General features: G+C 47.1%; 1 protein-coding gene across 10 annotated transcripts in view; it reads left to right on the forward strand.

Annotated features, from left to right (window-relative positions):
• The window catches only part of trip12 (thyroid hormone receptor interactor 12), a 62,302-nt gene that overhangs the window by 20,951 nt on the left and 24,639 nt on the right, over positions 1–16,712 (forward strand). For 8 of the 10 annotated variants that reach the window (XM_076282227.1, XM_076282236.1, XM_076282231.1 and 5 more), the window contains 6 exons: positions 3,266–3,412; positions 4,186–4,314; positions 5,493–6,685; positions 13,136–13,241; positions 13,985–14,121; positions 14,412–14,495. In XM_076282227.1, the coding sequence (XP_076138342.1) occupies positions 3,315–3,412; positions 4,186–4,314; positions 5,493–6,685; positions 13,136–13,241; positions 13,985–14,121; positions 14,412–14,495 (1,747 nt within the window). In that variant the 5' untranslated portion in view covers positions 3,266–3,314. Of the gene's footprint in view, positions 1–2,408; positions 2,523–3,265; positions 3,413–4,185; positions 4,315–5,492; positions 6,686–13,135; positions 13,242–13,984; positions 14,122–14,411; positions 14,496–16,712 lie in introns of those variants that run through there. The other 2 variants (XM_076282235.1, XM_076282237.1) reach the window with 2 other exon arrangements.

Raw genomic sequence — 16,712 nt, forward strand, 5'->3', positions numbered from 1 at the left:
TCGCTCTCTGCATCTATTGCTGCTGTTCTCCCTCTCTCCCTCCGTCCTTTCCTATTTGTCTCGCTGGAGCTGCTGTTCTCTCCTTAGCTCACAGCCCAGCTCATCCTCTCTGCTGTTGTGATGTTGACAGTGCCTAAAATGGCTTAAAAGGGGGCCAAACTCAAAGGACCTTTCAATTCCAACTATCGTCTGCGTTGAGGATGGAACCCCTCCTCTCTTTTGTTGCATCCCACTGCATCACTTCATAATGCCACTCTATTTTTCCCAATAGGCCCTTTGACACTGGCAAAATCGCCGCGATTTTATGTACCAGAATCGCGGAACGACTGTCCCTTTCACATAGACCGAGGCGGAATGTCGGGACAAAGTGTCTTGCCAAATTTACTACCAAGACCGCTAGACATTTTAGAGTTTTTTCGTGTGAATGGGTCAAGGCGGAAAGGGGAATCTGGGCGGGCATTTCAATGCTATGTCCAGCCCACCACAGGATATTGCAAATAAATCTAAATGCAGCAATAGCAGAGACAGCACATTATGTCAATCTATAAATTCACAAAGTCTCCAGTCATTCAATGCCTGCTAGAGTTGACTGTAGCTTGGAATGCAATCAGTTGCGATAATAGGCTATCCTAAAATCCAGCGATAAAACAAAGCATGAACTCATGAGCGTCTGTCTCCCCTATATGTATATCCTCTGATTGTAATGCTTACAGATATCTAGGCGATATTTGTAACATTTATTTTGTATTTGACCTGTTATAAAATCATGTACACTTATTGAAAATTTAAAACCGGATTACTCTGGAATGCCTAACTGTGCAGGGGAATGCTTTACACCTTTATGTTCGGTAAGGTCTGCTGTTTATTCTGATATATGGTTTGTTATGTGTTGAGGGAAAGTTCGCGAAGTATTCCACCAAGATGATTGGGTAGGGAGACGGGCGCAAAAAATGATTAAATTAAAGTTACTTTTCTCGCGAACCGTTTACCACAACAACTAACCACTAACATCGTTTAAAGGCTGAGAAAAAGCTCTTTCGTGTGATACATGTGATGTCTGTGATGAATAGGCTACTTCGCAAGTAGCTCAGCAAATTTGGGTGGGACAGAAATACCTTTACAAAGCAGCACTTCTGGCCATATCGGCTTTGGCTCACATGATGTACTGCTTTAAATGCATTATCGCTTCACTACCCAACAGGCGAACAAGAAAGAAAAGAAAAAAGAAACCAATGTGCTTATGTCGCGATTTCCGATAGGCCCAGGCCTAGAGAAAAGACCGGGATGGTAACCTAACAATTAGGATTTGCTTTGCATACACTGCTGTTTGGTTGTCCCAAACTTTGAGACGATCCATACTCTCATTAACTGAATCTTATCAACCCGAACTGCGATGTTGAGTGACAGGATGCAATGCCTAATAATCTCACTGCCTTCGGCATAACTGCTAACAGTGCGCCTAGGCCTACTGTTAAACAACTGAAAAATATTAAGCTGCTGTTTTCTTTTCATGACGAGGACTAGGCCTACGCTTGAATGATTTATGACTGAATGGAACGTTGCGTTTTTAAAGAACTGCTTATCACGTCGTGTGACAAAGTTTACACTAATCATCATCTTCTAATGTATCCTTATGTTGAGATGTCCATTCTCTTTGCCCTAGGCTATCATTTGTGTGCGAAGCATGTTTCAATTAAGACCGTACACAAGCTATTTTTATTGTTGTAATATTGAATGATTTTATGAATAAATTGTATGCACAGTACATTGTACGGCCAACGCAAGGGGCAACTCTTCTCTTCAATTTCCCTTCCAAATTACGTTTTATTGTCTGAAGACATCTATCGCAAGAATTTAACATTCTAACAGCAAAGCAAATGCAAGCTAACCAAAGTGCAGTCGGTTCTCCCGCCATGGTTTTTGAAATCACACACCTGCTGTATCTAAAGGCCCACGCAAATAAGGCCTACAACTATCACTCTACACGCCCCCTGTTGCACATCACAATTTAATTTACTATAGCTGATCCTGCCTCCTGGCTCCCCAAAATGCTGCATCATGTGAACAGATCAGCAGGCCGGCAAATTTTCACCTCGCTTTCAGACACAAAAAGACCCCCTCTTCCCGCAAATTTAGCATGATCTCTGTGTGAAAAGGCCTAATGTTTCTCTCTTTCTCTTGCCCTCTCTCTCTCTCTCTCTCTCTCTCTCTCCCTCCCTCTCTCCCCCCTCTCCCTCCTTTGATCACAACAACACTGTCTGCATTCCCCCTCCCCTGGGTGGTGACTGCATTGATCAGTGTGACGCTGCGGCCCTGCTTGCCTTCCATATGCTTGCTTAGCCCCTCATGAAGCAGAAGCAGCAGCAACCATTGATCAGCTTCTGTCTCGTGACTAGTCTCAGGCCACATAGCATATGCAAACAACAACGACTGGCTGCTATCCACGTCTGGGCTGGGGGATGGAGCGTTGCAATGTGTGGAAGGAGGCAATGCTGCTGCATAATGACCTCAATGACCTGATGGTCTGTTTACATTGTTTCTCTCTTCCCCTCCCCCACTGAGCTCCTTCCCTACTTACACGGATGAGTTCATCTTTAAACACAGGTGAAGGCTATGTGTGTATGCATATGTTTATGTGCAGGGCCAAAAATAGACTCTGCCTGCTAGACAAAACAGTCTGGAAAAGTAACAATGAGGTTTGGGGGGAAAAAGGCAGAGGAATACCGTGAACCACATTTTGGGGGAAAGAAGTGGGGTTCACGGAGACCAGGAAGAGAGCCTGTATTTTTTTAGCTAGCCGCGGTAGCTAACAGATGATTTACATTAGGTTCAATGTAAATCAAAGGTCTAAACTTCAATATGGAACATCAATGTCAGTGGTTAAATACCAAAAAAAAAAAGCATTGGAGCCCTCCACAGGTAGCTGATGTAGGTCAAGCTCAGTGAGTGTGAAGGGCGATAGGGCTCGGTGTTGGATTGGTGGGTGCAGTGGTAATGTGTGTGGGTAGTAGGGAAACAGATGGAAATCTGGGAGATGTGAATGAACAAGAACATGCTGTGCTGAATGACACTCTCTTTCTGTCTCTCTCACTCCTACACATACAGTGTGCACACACACACACGCACACACACACACACACGTACACACAAGTTTAATATGTTATCAGTTTCAAGATCATTAATCACTCTCTCTCCTCCTCTCTCTCTCTCTGTCTGTCTTCCCTCCCTCTGTCTCTCTGTCTGTCTTCCCTACCTCTGTCTGCAGTGAATGGTAGTGTCTAGAAAGGGTATGTCCCTTCAGGAGAGAGGTGCCAATGTCCAACCGGCCTAATTCCAATCCAGGGGGGTCACTGCGACGTTCTCAAAGGAACACTGCTGCGGCCCAGCCACAAGACCACACTGCCACAGGAAGGTAAGCCAGAAGTGTGTGTGTGTGTGTGTGTGTGTGTGTGTGTGTGTGTGTGTGCAAAATGTCAATATATACATCTACATAATGGGTATGTCACTGTAAGGATATGTGAAACCACTACTGGAGTAAGTGTGTGTCTGAGGGTTCTGCAGGCCATCTACGGGTGTCTGAGGAAGTACAATTTTGATGAATGAGGGTATGATGTAATGAACTTGTTCTGCGCATGTACAGTGTAATAGTTTCCTCATGTCGGCACATTATATGTGTCGTCCTACACCAGTGCGTGGGAAGACAAGTGAGGACTTCTGCAGGTGACCATATTTTAATGTCACTCCACGCAGTCGTTAAAGAATTTGCCATTTAAAGACTTTCCGCCCACCGTCAATCTGTCAAGCCACTTAATTCTTGATGAAGTCAGTCAAACAGCGGGCTAGCTCAGTGGCCCAGTCAGGGGGCCATCTTTGAAATACAGATTTAATTTCAGAGCTTTCAAAGGCATCACACATCAAAGCTTTTTATCCACACGCACAGAGGTCAGTCTGCCATCTTCACTTCCACCACAGTTAATCAGGTGACACCATAAGATTGTGTGTGGTTGTGTGTTTGTGACTGTGAACACACTGCAGCAGGTGTACTGTATATGATGGTGTGTGTGCATGTGGATAGAGTGGTGAAGTTGCCTGGCAGTGCTGTGCGTGTGTTAAGAGTGTGTGTGTGTGGAATGTGCTCTGCTGCCCTGTCCCACACGAGTCATGTCCTCCTCTGTGGTCTTGCAGGCTGCAGGCAGGGCAGGTAAAACATAACGCACATTCCCCTCCTGAAAGTAGAAGACCTAACCTCTCTAAGGCTCCAAAAGCCCCACCCAGCTCAGCTTCTGGCTCCTCCAGAGGCCACAGCTCCAGAAGGTACCCCTCCATCCTTCCTCTGCATCTCTTTCTTTCTTTCTTTCTCTCTTTCTTACTTTCTCTCTCTCTGTCTATCTCTGTCCATCCTTTCTGTGTCGTTCTCTGTTGTCTTTTTCCATTCTTCCTCTTTTCTGTCTTCTGTTTGTTTGTCTGTCTGTCAGTCAGTCAGTTTTTTTGTCTTGCTTTCTCTCTGCTCTCTCTCTTCCTTTTGCCTTGACCCCCCAGCCCCAATGCTGTCTGTCTCTCCCTCTGCTGTATGCTCCTGTCTGTCTCTCCTGGTCTGTTTTATTGCCCAGTGTCTGTATAAGCCTCCAACTGTCTCTCTCCTTGTCGGGCCCTGTGATGCATCTCTCTTGAGTTTCCTCACTGCAGCACTATTCACCTCTCTTTGTTTTTGTTTTTTTACGTCTACCTTTCTGTGTTTTTGTACCCCACCCCTCATCCTTGCTTATTTCCTGCTCTTTCTCTCGATCTCTCTTCATCAGTCCTCTCTTGCAGTCTCCTTACTGTGTTTGCCTCTCTCTCTGTTTGTCTCATAATTCTCTCTCTCTCTCTCTCTCTCTCTCTCTCTCTCTCTCTCTCTCTCTCTCTCTCTCTCTCTCTATCTCTATCTCTCTGGGGGTGCAATTTTGTGCTAGTGAGGGGTTGGTTTGTGCTTTTGCTGTGGTCTCAGCTGGTTGGTGGTTGTATTTGTCAGTCTTTTGTTTTATTCACCCCAGGCCTGAATGTGAATGAGGCTTTGTGATTTTGGCCTGTGTACATGACTGTGTTAAGAACTGCTCTAACAAGTGCCATCTTTCTCTCTTCCCCTTTTTTCCCCCTCTCTCTCTCTCCCCCCTCTCTCTCTGTCTCTCTCCTCCCCTCTCTCTCTCTGTTTACCAACCCTCCATCTCACTTGCTCTTACTCTCTCTCTTACTCTCTCTCGATCATTCTCTTCCTTTGTTTTTCCCCCTCATTTTCAACCATTTCTTCCACCTTCTTCCTCTACTGCCTTTATCTTTATGATTTTCATCCTAATGTTTTTATTCTAATGTTCGTCTCATCTCTTTCACCCCCACGTATTCTTTTGTCTGTGACTTTTCTAACCGTCCATCACTCTCTCCTACCTCCACTCTTCTCTCCCCTTTCTTTCTTCATCCCTTCTTCCTCTCTCCCTGGTCTCTGTCATCTGACACAGAAACTCTCTGTCGGTGAGTTCATTGTTAGTAGAGCCGGACCCAGAGGCGGCAGGCCCCTCGGAGCTGCCCAAACGCGAGGACAGCCGGGGCCAGAAGCGCAGCTCCGCTCCCGAGCCCAGCACCTTCGGCGCCTCCTCCTCCTCCTCCTCCTCTTCAGCCGCCAAGAAGCCCAAAGTCCAGCCCCCAGCCCCAGAGGGCACCTTCTTGTCCTCCGCCTCCTCATCTTCCTTGGCCGCCGGCACAGCGGCCTCCTCGCAGACCAGGAAGCCTCCTCTCTACGCAGGAGGCAAGTCCAAAAAACGCCGGGCACCGGCCGATAGCCAGCTGCAGACGAACGCTAAAGGTAGCGCCAGCGTTAACCAGCGCGCTCACGGAAGCGGCAGCGGTAGCAGCGGCATCGCCAGTGCCGCTTCTGCCACCAGAAAGAGCGGCGTCTCTTCCTCCTCCTTCGGGGCCTTGCCGTCCACATCGGCCGCCCCGCCTAGCCACAAGCGCAAGAAGGCGGACTCTCTCCCTGCAGCCAGCCTGAGCGCTTCCTGCTCGTCCTCCTCGTCCTCTTCCTCCTCCTCCACCACCTCCTCGTCCTCCTCCTCTTCCTCGTCCGGCACCGGCCCGACTCCCAGCCGCGCCTCCACTGCCCCCGCAGCGCTCTCCGCCGCCGCCGTCAAAGCAAACAAGCTGGCGTCCAAGTCGGCCGCCTCGGCCAGAGCTGGGTGTAGCGCAGCCACCAACACCGCCATCACCACCACCACCAACAACTCCGCCACCGCCAACAACACAGACTCCTCCCTGTCCTCCGCCTCCTCCTCCTCTTCCTCCTCCTCTTCCTCATCCTCGTCCTCCGTGCCCACGGCGGCAGCGGGTGCGGGCAACTGTGCTCCACCACAGCCGGGTGCCCGGCACAAGCAGGGCAGAGAGCCCACAGCGGGCAGCAGTAAGGCGCGGCGTTCCCGCTCAGCGTCCAGTCCCTCTCCGCGTCGTAGCGGCCGGGGCAAGGAGCAGGCGAAAGCGGCAGCCGCGGCGGCAGCAGCAGCAGCAGCAGCAGCGGCAGGCAGCTCCAAGTTTGAGTGGGCCTCTCGCTTCAGTCCCAAAGTCAACCTGCCAAAGCCCAAGCTGTCCCTGCCAGGATCCTCCTCCAAGGCTGAGACCACCTCCAAACCTGGGCCCTCGGGACTACAGGCCAAACTAGCAAGTGAGTGTGTGTGTGTGTTCGTGTGTTCGTGTGTGCGTGCGCGACTGAGATAAAAGTCATTTTGGGTAGACTATTTTGTTTGTGCCACCTGCTGAAAATGTTGTTCATTAAAGACCAAGGTCATCATAAATTAGTTTTAATACATTATTCTTCCTCATTATTGTCAGTGGAGTGAATGTTCAGTGCTGATTTAAAGAAAATAGGGAATCACTTGCCTGCTGTGATGATAATTAATAGTGACAGTCATCTGACAGGGGCCAAAGAGTCACTTGTTTGGGCGCACAAGACAAATTGACTGGGTGGCATGTCTGTGCCTCCACCTCAATGTTGAATTCTGGAAGTATGTGCTCTGGATTGGCACCACATTTGTTCTGGAAAAGCGCACACCAGTCAGCGATTGCTGCAAGCAACCAAAATGGTGCTGCTGGTGCTCCAGTGCCTGAGGGCCCTTGGATGCCCTTTAGGCTGGCTAATGGATGAGTCATTTACGATGAGCCCGTCTGCTTTATGTCTCTCTGAGAGGGTTGGGAGGAGGCCGCTTGGTAAGAGGCCGCTTGGTAAGTACTCGATCCCAAGCATAAGGTGCTTTTAGGGGAGCTGAAGGGCATGTCTGGTCAAGTCATGAAGGTGGTATTCTAGAACTGCATAGAGTAAGGAAGCACCGTCCCCATTCATGCTAACCTAAACCCTGACTCCCTGGATTAACTGGTGGTTGGAGGTAGTGGGTAGGTGGTGTGGGGAGGTGTGTGTGTGTGTGTGGGGGGGGGGGGGGGGTGTAATAGACGTGTGTGTGTGTGGTGGGGTTCTAAATACAGACGAGCAGATTGTGTGTCAGTCACAGATGGTGCGGGAGACCAGCTAGTCCAAATCAGTGTTCCAAAACAGCGCGGGCGGGTCGAGTCAGAATGGGGCGCTGTCTGCGTTTCTGCCAGAGAGTGGGTGCTTGACTGACTACTCTGATTACACTTGTGCGCAAGCCTCAATGTGACCAGACCCAGAATCATGCACAGTTTTCATAATATAACTAACCACAGTTCACACACACATACCCACACCAAAATGGATGCAAACACACGTGTGTATGCATGTGGACTTGCAAGGTGTTCATGGTCACGTCTCAAGTAAACAACGGCCCCCTTTAGGTTTATATTTAGGTCCAGACCAAGTTCCACCCTTGCGCATAGGGTGCGCACACACTCACTCATGCATACACACACACACACACACACACACACACACACACACACACACACACACACACACAGAGCTAAGCTATGTGTTCAGTGTATCATACGCCTCTGGTGTTGTCAGTGATATGGGCTCCTTAAGGACACACGCACACACACACAAAGTATACATGTCCTTCACTCTGCTTCTACAGCTGTGTTGGGCTAATAAGTTCCCATGGACTCAAACACACAGGCACATGCACATTACACAATCAAGACTTTGTTTTAAGGTCAAGTATATTATGTTGTGACTCCAACTCCCTCACGATAGACATGCTGTGTGTGTGTCTGTGTGACTTGGTCTGATTTATAAATCACAATGAAACCTCTTCATCAGGCACGTGACTCCTGTGGTTAGCTGATGCTGGTGTCTGGCTCCAAACTCACAGAGTGAGAGGGTCATGCTTATATCTGTGGCTTTGTGTGCTCGCTTTGCTGTGCAAGTGTGTTTGAGACAGACTTGGATGATAGTTTTGCGTATGTCTGTGTGTGTTTGTGTGTGCACGTGCGTGAGCGTGTGTGTTTGTGGGAGGGGGGGGGGGTTAGGGTTACGTCCCCTGCCCAGTGCCAGCCTCTCGTTCTAAAAATACCCAGTCTGTGTGTTGTGCAAGCTCCGCAGCCCTGCGCGGCAGCACCCATGGAGGGCCATGAAGTTAGGTCTGGTAGCCTCTGAACCTTCCGCATTCCCACTGCAACTTAAAACTGTGCGACGGGAGTCACATTAGCCACCTGTGGGACTACAGAGAACAGGAGGAATTATGGGAAATGTAGGCATAGAGCTGGCAGGGGGCGGGGGGGGAACTGTAGCCTGTCTGCTGGGTGACATTATCTGTCCCAGTGGTCATCTGATCTCAGCCAGGTCTGCAAGATAGAGTGCTGAGTGGAATCATATGAGAGCTGTGTGTGTGTGGTGCTGTGGTCTTTAGCATGTGGGTTAAACATGCTTCATGTGTTTTTGTTTATGTTGCGTTTCGAAACGCCACCAGTGCAGATGAGATGTATGCAGCAACAGTATTCTGGTTGTCCAAGTAGTATGCACAGAGACGTGCTGCTTTTTTATTTTTTTTAAATACCTGACACATGGTCCTCTGTGCCCACAGGTTAAGATCTTTAGTGCTAGTGTGTTGTGTTCTCTCTCCAGGCAGACCGTCTGACCAATACCTCTATGCCATACAGGGTCCATGTTAAATGCCAACTCGCTAGTGTGAGGGTGGTCGCAGGGTTGAATGCCTGCCGCTGTGAGGGTCAGAGTCGGGGCAGGCGGGTTGTGGGAATACTGTGTGTGTGTGTGTGTGTGCGCGCGCGCATGTGCCCATGCTAGGCGGTGGGGTGCGGGCACAGTGGCACCGGGCTCTGCTCCAGGCCGGTGCTACGCTCGAAATAGAGGTGCAGAGATGGGGGGGTGGGGTGGGGGAGGCAGCTCGGCCGGGCTGCACTGTGGGCATCAGATTTTGGGGGGGGGGGGGGGTGTATGAGTGCATGAGTGCAAAGGCCAGCGCTGTGATTCAACACATTTCAGCCCTCAGGGCTGCGTGAACCACACTGGACTACTGCTCTGTTCCCTCTCTGGTCAGCGGTCTGCCTTCATTACTTTCTCCCTTTTGTCTTGACATATCTCTCTTTCCTTCTCTCTTTCTCTCTCTCTCTCTCTGTCTTTCTTTCTTTCTTTCTTTCCTTCTCTCTTTCTCTCTCTCTCTATCTCTCCCTCTCTTTCTCTCTCTCTCTCACTCTTTCTTTCACTCTCATCTGGTTTGGTTTAGTATTATTTGGCGGGCTCTCATTCCATTCTTTTTGTCTATCGCTTCCTGCTATGTTTTTTTGCCTAGTCTCTGGCATCTCATTTCAGACCTGTCCAGTCATGGTGAGTAGACTTCCGTGTGTGCGTGCGCGTCTGTCTGCGTGTGCGCGCTTGTCTAACTTACCCGTGCCTACAGAGTGGCAGCAGTGTAGAAGCGAGTCTAGATTTGTGAAAGACCATGGATTACAGAGTTATGATTTGAAGATGCTCTCTAGCAGGTGCAGATGAGAGGATTGTGGTTAACTGGCAGGTTTGGTAGTGATTTTAAAATGTGTAGGGTAAGCTGACCCTCAGACATTAGGCATGAGAGTCTTTTGACAAGTCCTTCAATTTCGTTCGATATGATGCGTGGGAGTCCCCCCCCCTCCTTTTAAAGGTGCCCTGCCACACGTATTTCATTACTTTTGGGATGTCTGAAGTTCTATCATGGACTCTTTAACATTTTTTGGTTACTTTGTTTCAAGCCATTGTAGCGTGGTATAGAAAGCCTGCAGGAAGACTCAGCTCAATTTGTGCCAGTTCTCATTAATATTCAATGAGCTAAACTGCTTGACTCTGATTGGCAGCGTTAACAGCGTTGTCTTTTTGCGTCGGTTTTGTCCATAACATGACCGCTTGGTGACAGCTGTTATCAACTAATTTTAGCTTCATGGCATGAACTTAGCTTGGCTAGCAAGTGCTACCATTGTCCAAATGGACATAAAACCTGCTAGGCTAGCGAGTGCATTAAACCTGTATAAAATAGAACTTCCTTGAGTTGACAATAGTGTTTTTACGGGTTGGGCACTGGTTGTAGACTGCCGCGATGGTACTTCTCCAGACTTCAACAGCAACCTTTTTGCGAATCTCTGCTGAACTCGCCAAATTGATGAAGCCACTCTCTTCAAAATGTGATGAACAGAGAACTAATTTCAAATTATAGTGTTGTGGCATTGCTCCAAAAATAAATTGAAGCCATTTGATCCTCAACTCTGGGTTCTTGAGCAACATGTGCATTGTTGAAGTTCTATTTGTGCATAGCGCACAAGCCCGTTGCGTTCAGCCATCCTTGCTGTATACAAAAACTGTCACTGAGCTAGATGAATTCTGTGGGCGCCGTCTCAACTGAGCGAGCTCATGAATAGTAATGAGCTCAACCAATACCACGTCAGACTGACCAACTTTTGTAATTGGCCTGATTTCGCCGCTTGTTTCTTTTCAGTGGCTAGAGCTGAGTTAGCAGTTAATGTTCACATTCCCAATATAAAACAAACACATATGGACCTAACATATTTCAAAAAGTACAAGTAAAAACGGTTTTGTGTGGCAGGGCACCTTTTAAGGAGTGTTTTCATTTTCTTCTTCAGACTCTCACTGTCCCCTGGCCTTGGAGCTACCCAACAGCAGAGCATTATTTTGACAAACTCAAAACCAACAGAATAGCTGATGGTCATTTATAGTGCTGTCATAACAAAATATTCTAAGAGAAACAATAGCTTGAGTTCAATAGCTTTGAGTTCAATATTCCTGACTGCGGGAGTCAGTGTTGACCAGCTTTGAATAAGCTCTTGCCTCTGAACTCCAAAATGCTTTAAGCGCACTAGAAACTTGAGGAATCCTTGGTGGCACATGCCCAGAAAGTCCCTGTCTACTCCCCTTCTGGTGTGGGTCTCTTTGCTTTGTTCTCACAGCATAGTTCCTGTCGGTCTCTCACTCTTGCTTTCAGTGTCAGTCAGTCGGTCTGTCTGGATAGTCTTGCAGTCTTTGCATACTTCCTGTCTCTGTCTGGTCTGTCTGTCTCTATCTGTCTGTCTGTCTGTCTGTGTGTCTGCCTGTTTATGTCTGTTTGTCTAGCCTTGTGTGTGTGTGTGTGTGTGTGTGTGTGTGTGTGTGTGTGTGTGTGTGTGTGTGTGTGTGTGTGTGTGTGTGTGTGTGTGTGTGTGTGTGTGTGTGTGTGTGTGTGTGTGTGTGTGTGTGTGTGTGTGTGTGTGTGTGTGTGTGTGTGTGTGTGTGTGTGTGTGTGTGTGTGTGTGTGTGTGTGTGTGTGTGTGTGTGTGTGTGTGTGTGTCCGTCCGTCCGTCCGTCCGTTCTTACTTCCTCTGTGCGTGTTTAGCTTGTGTAGTTGCCATAGCGGCTGCCCTTCTCTGTCGGTGTTGCATGTCTGCTGTGTGGCCATATTGCCGTGAGCCAGATGGGAGTTTCTATCTCAGGGTGGAAGCAGGTCTGACATTAGGTAGAGGGGTTTGCCATGGGTTAGCAGCCAGAGAAAGCTATTTATACCCCCATCCTTAATGCTAAACTCTCTGCAGAGATGTTGAGGGAGTGAGCGAGTTATCTAAGATGATGACTAGAAATATTATTTCCTGTCCGGTTAATAATTAGTTTTGCATTGTTGCGACCTTTGAATGGATCGTTCGGTTGTTACGTGTAAATGTGTGTGTGTGTTTGAGTGCGTATCGGATTCAGAAACCCTCAGGTGAATACAGATTTGACCGCTACAGCTGGAGGAGGAGTTGGTATATTGTTTGGCCCAATCTCGGCTCTGCATCACCCAAAGGCAATGTGTCATCGCTGCTGGTGATTGACCTCTGCCATTTAGTCAACGAGTCAGACTGAAGGATTTGGGTTGGCCTGCATTTCTAACTTAAATGTGTTGTAGTAAATTCTACAGCTTTTCTTGCTGTTCAGATCACCCTCTCTGTATATAGGCAGTGTGTAACACACACCAAAAGACTATTAATGAGGTGCTGACCCCTTGTGATGGAAGTTAAATGTAAAAGTGTGTGACCTTCAGTTCTCTCTCCCTCCCTCCCACCTGCTGATGGCTGACTGGTGAGGTGGCGTGTGAATGTGTGCGACAACGTCATCTCTTAAGGCTCACTGCTAGCCGGTCAGTCACCTCACCCTTGTCCATTGTCAGAGTGTGGTGTATGGTGTAAGGGATATTTCAGTATTTATCAGGGTTCCCACAGGTCATGGAATTTCTGGAATATCATGGAATTTTGAAAAGTCTATTCCAGTCATGGAATATCAGGGAATTTTGTTGTAGCAGTTTAAAATGTACTTGCCAAAATACATTAATACAAGAATTTTATTAACAAGAATTGATGTATCTTATTAGCTTTACTGCTTGCTTGAGTCGTTGTGGTTAGCCCAACTTTGTTTATTTAATGCTCATTTGTTCAATGCCTATTTGTTCAATGCCTATTTATTCATCTCCTGCTCTAAAGCTCTAAGTGATTATTGAATGCTACACAGCTGCTTTGAAATCATTGGTCAATATATTGTATTATTCATTATATAGTAGGTCATGGAAATTCTTTTTTTTTTGTCATGGAATTTTACATTTGACTTAGAGTTGGAACCTTGATTGATGTTTTTCTTAGTCTGTGTGTTATTTTCTGGGTTTATGATGATTCACTTTTTTTCTGTGTGTGTGTTTAGGTTTGAGGAAGTCCAATAAGAAACGCAGCGAGTCTCCCCCAGCAGAGCTCCCCAGCTGTCGGCGGAGCACACGTCAGAAGACCACGGGCTCCTGCGCCAGCACCAGGTACGTGCACGCTCACGAACATATACCTGTACAGACACACACACACACACACACACACACTTTCACATCACATATATTCACTGTTAACAGACAATGACTTAGGGACACTGATTGATCAAAGCTCACTGTAATCGTGTCATCGTATCTCAGCGCTGGGAAAACGCAGTATTGTCAATAGAAATGAGGTAAGAGGGGACAATAACACAGGCAACATGCACAGGCAATATGATAAGAGTACAGAAGCCAAATGCTGTCAAACATGTTATTGCCATATGTCTCTCTCTAAACTGAGTCACTCACAGATGCAAACTGACAGACAGTCACATCTTCCACCCTCCTTCCTGTGTATCTGACACATCTCACACAAGCTGATTGAGGCCCTTCCTCTTTAAATGTCAGCTCGCCTCAATACTGCTAATCTTCCTCTCTGTGTGTATCCAGCACCATTCCCCTGTCTCAATACGGCCTGATGAGTAGCGCTTCTTGGGCTGGGTGTTTGAGTAATTCAAACACCGACTTCACACATGGGACTGGAATAGAAGCTGAGCATGACTTTTATTTGAAGGTCTATGTTGTGTGGAAGTACTACAGCAGGCAGTCTTGTGCACTGCTATACACTGACTATATCCTGCTCTGTGGTGACTTAGATTTGTTTCCTGTTCTGTTTCCCTCTCACACTTAGTTTTTTTGCCGGTCACCCTCAACATTAATGTAATCATCATTTCTGTGTCTCTCTCTCTCAGTCGGCGGGGCTCAGGCCTGGGCAAACGCGGGGCAGCTGAAGCTCGTCGACAGGAGAAAATGGCCGACTCCGACAACAACCAGGATGGAGCCAACTCCTCCACCGCGCGCACCGATGAGGCACCGCAGGGGGCTTCAGGTACCTCTTCTGCCCTGCCACACCGCCGCAGCCCTGTGCCAAAGAGCTTAACCCCTTTATCTGCCACGGGCAAATAGGAGTCTCTCCCCTCCCCCACACCCACCGCACACAAAAGGCCTCCACCTGTTGCCCTTCCTAGACTTTACAGATCAGCTGAATACAACTTCCTCCTAAAGAGGGAATGCAAAGTTTATGGTGTGCTTTCCTTTTTTTTTTTTTTTTTGTCCTTTTAATTGATCTGAATAACCTCTATTTTCTGCCTTCCCCTCTCTATCTCTCTCCCTCTCTAGCCTCGAGCTCCGTAGCTGGAGCTGTAGGCATGACCACATCCGGCGAGAGCGAGTCGGATGACTCTGAAATGGGCCGGCTGCAAGGTAAGCCTTTTCACAGCAGCCACACTGAAACTTATCCCGTCTCCTCAACTGCCCCGCATTAGGTCACTCTGCCCAATAGTAATTAGAGGTCTCAGCCCACATGCTTTCATCAGGCCATATTTATAGTTCATTGGGCCTGGACAGTACTATGTAAGTATAAGTTATTAGGCACTGATGGTGTAGTGTATTGCAGTGCAGTACTTTCTTTATGTGAAAGCAGTGGGATGTGCTCTTTTTAATGTTTTCATCCTGCAATCTGAGGTTGAACTGGCTCATAAATATTTGTGGTAAAGCGCACTGCTTGCTTGCCCCGGTCTGTGACCTTCTTATACCATTTTTTTAAGTTGCCAAAAGTCTTCTTCCACAGAGTTGACTATGCTAATCAAGGTTATGCTAGGCAAGGTCAAATCTGCGTAGTGACTGAGCAGTTAACACCTCCAGGGAGGCCAGAGTATGGCCAAAAAGTCTTTGATTGTAAATGTTTTGTCATGTCACGGTCACGAGAGTTCATTTTCAGATACATGTTTTCTGATATTACAGCATAGGGAAGTTAGTTGAAGTCAATAGAGTACCGAAGTGTGACATTCCGTTTCCATGACGTCAGTGTCACTGGATCTAAACAAACTTTTAAAGTGGCTTAAATAGCCTTGAATGTGGCATCATTTTAAATGTAGGCTATAGCCATTTAAACATATTTTACCTGCTAGAGAGCAGCTTAGCCACTTAACACGGATTCCCTGTCAGGTGTAATAAAAAGAAACAAAATTCCAGTCGATATTTCACGTCTTATCAAAGTCTGGCGGCTGTTAAGAGTGACGTTTGCCTCAAAAATAAAGCCAAGACACGTCTGTGAATCTTAAGGATTTTAACTGCAGGCTTTGAAGTTAAATGCTAGTCTCTTTTACGGAGGAAACCCATGCTAAAACAAAACTCTGTAATCACGAATTTGATCGTGTTGTTATGAATGTGTTGTAGTATGTAATTCCTACAGTGTAAAAAAAAAAGTACCAATGTCTTACAAATGTTGTAAAAATATTTAAATAGATTAAGAAAGCCACCACTATGGTCACCTCTATGGTTAGATTGGTTTGTTTAGATCCAGTGAAATTGCTGCCTTGACAACGCTACGTCATGACTTCGGTACCCTAATATGCCTTACAAACAGGCTACACCAGGCACGTAATTGAAGCATTCCATTTGTGGAGCGTATGCTGCAACAATTACCTGCTTCTGTAATCGATGCAACTGGCTACACCAGACGATATAGCGTCGCGTACATTCGTAAAAATTAGACGAGTCTTCTAAAATTTTAATTTTTTTTATTTTTACCGTCTGTGAACCGATGCTTCCATTGTGCACCGGATGTAGCCCCACTGTTAGTGCAGCAGTAGAATGCATGCAAGGAGGGTGTGTCTTCGTAGTAATGTATGGGGTTGGTTATGATGTATGTTTTTTTTGGTAAACCAGTGGTGTGGTCAAGAACCACATGTACCAGTAATGTTACGTGTGTGTGTGTGTGAAAAGGAAGAGAATCACCACAACAAAAATACAGTAAATTACTCATCTCAAGCAAAAGTAACTTGAAAATGACCCCTTTAGTAGAACACATTAATTGCCTCAGAACCCTGTGAGACCCTGTGCTCTGTCTTCCATGACTATCCACTCTGGATGCAGTGGCTCTAGGTGGGGCACATTTTTTTACCCCTGGTCATTTCTCAACCCCACCCGTGACCTTGAGTTTTAATTGGCTGATGGGTCAGCTATATATCCTGCCGCTCCACAACTGGCCGACCGTCAGCAAAAACCATTTAAACTTGATTATTTGCATCAGCACCTTGCAAAAGGCCAATACTAGTGCCATTAGTCCCCAAGCTTATCAATACACACCATCATACTTACAGCAATAGCAGCTTAATTGAATTGGGGCTGAATCTCCTCACCTAGAGGTATAACCGTTATATTGTGGCACTGTAGCGTGTAGGTGTGTGTGTGACAACAGTGTTTATTTCATGGTGCTGTGAGTGTGTTGGTGGTTAAATGATGATCTTATGCTATAGTGCATGTGTGTTTGTGGGGCTGTTACACAGCAGTGTGTCAGTGGTCAGTAGCGTGCATGTGTGTGGTATGACCTAGTGTGTGTGTGTGTGTGTGTGTGTGTGTGTGTGTTAAAGATATTGGGGTGGGTGGGTGGGTGTAATTGTGTAACCTGTGTGAATG

This window comes from Alosa pseudoharengus, unplaced genomic scaffold (assembly GCF_046254945.1).
Source record: "Alosa pseudoharengus isolate Yale_2024_CS ecotype anadromous, Long Island Sound unplaced genomic scaffold, YU_APseudo_1.1 YU_APseudo_1.1_scf_13, whole genome shotgun sequence".
In the NCBI taxonomy this organism is placed as follows: domain Eukaryota; kingdom Metazoa; phylum Chordata; class Actinopteri; order Clupeiformes; family Clupeidae; genus Alosa; species Alosa pseudoharengus.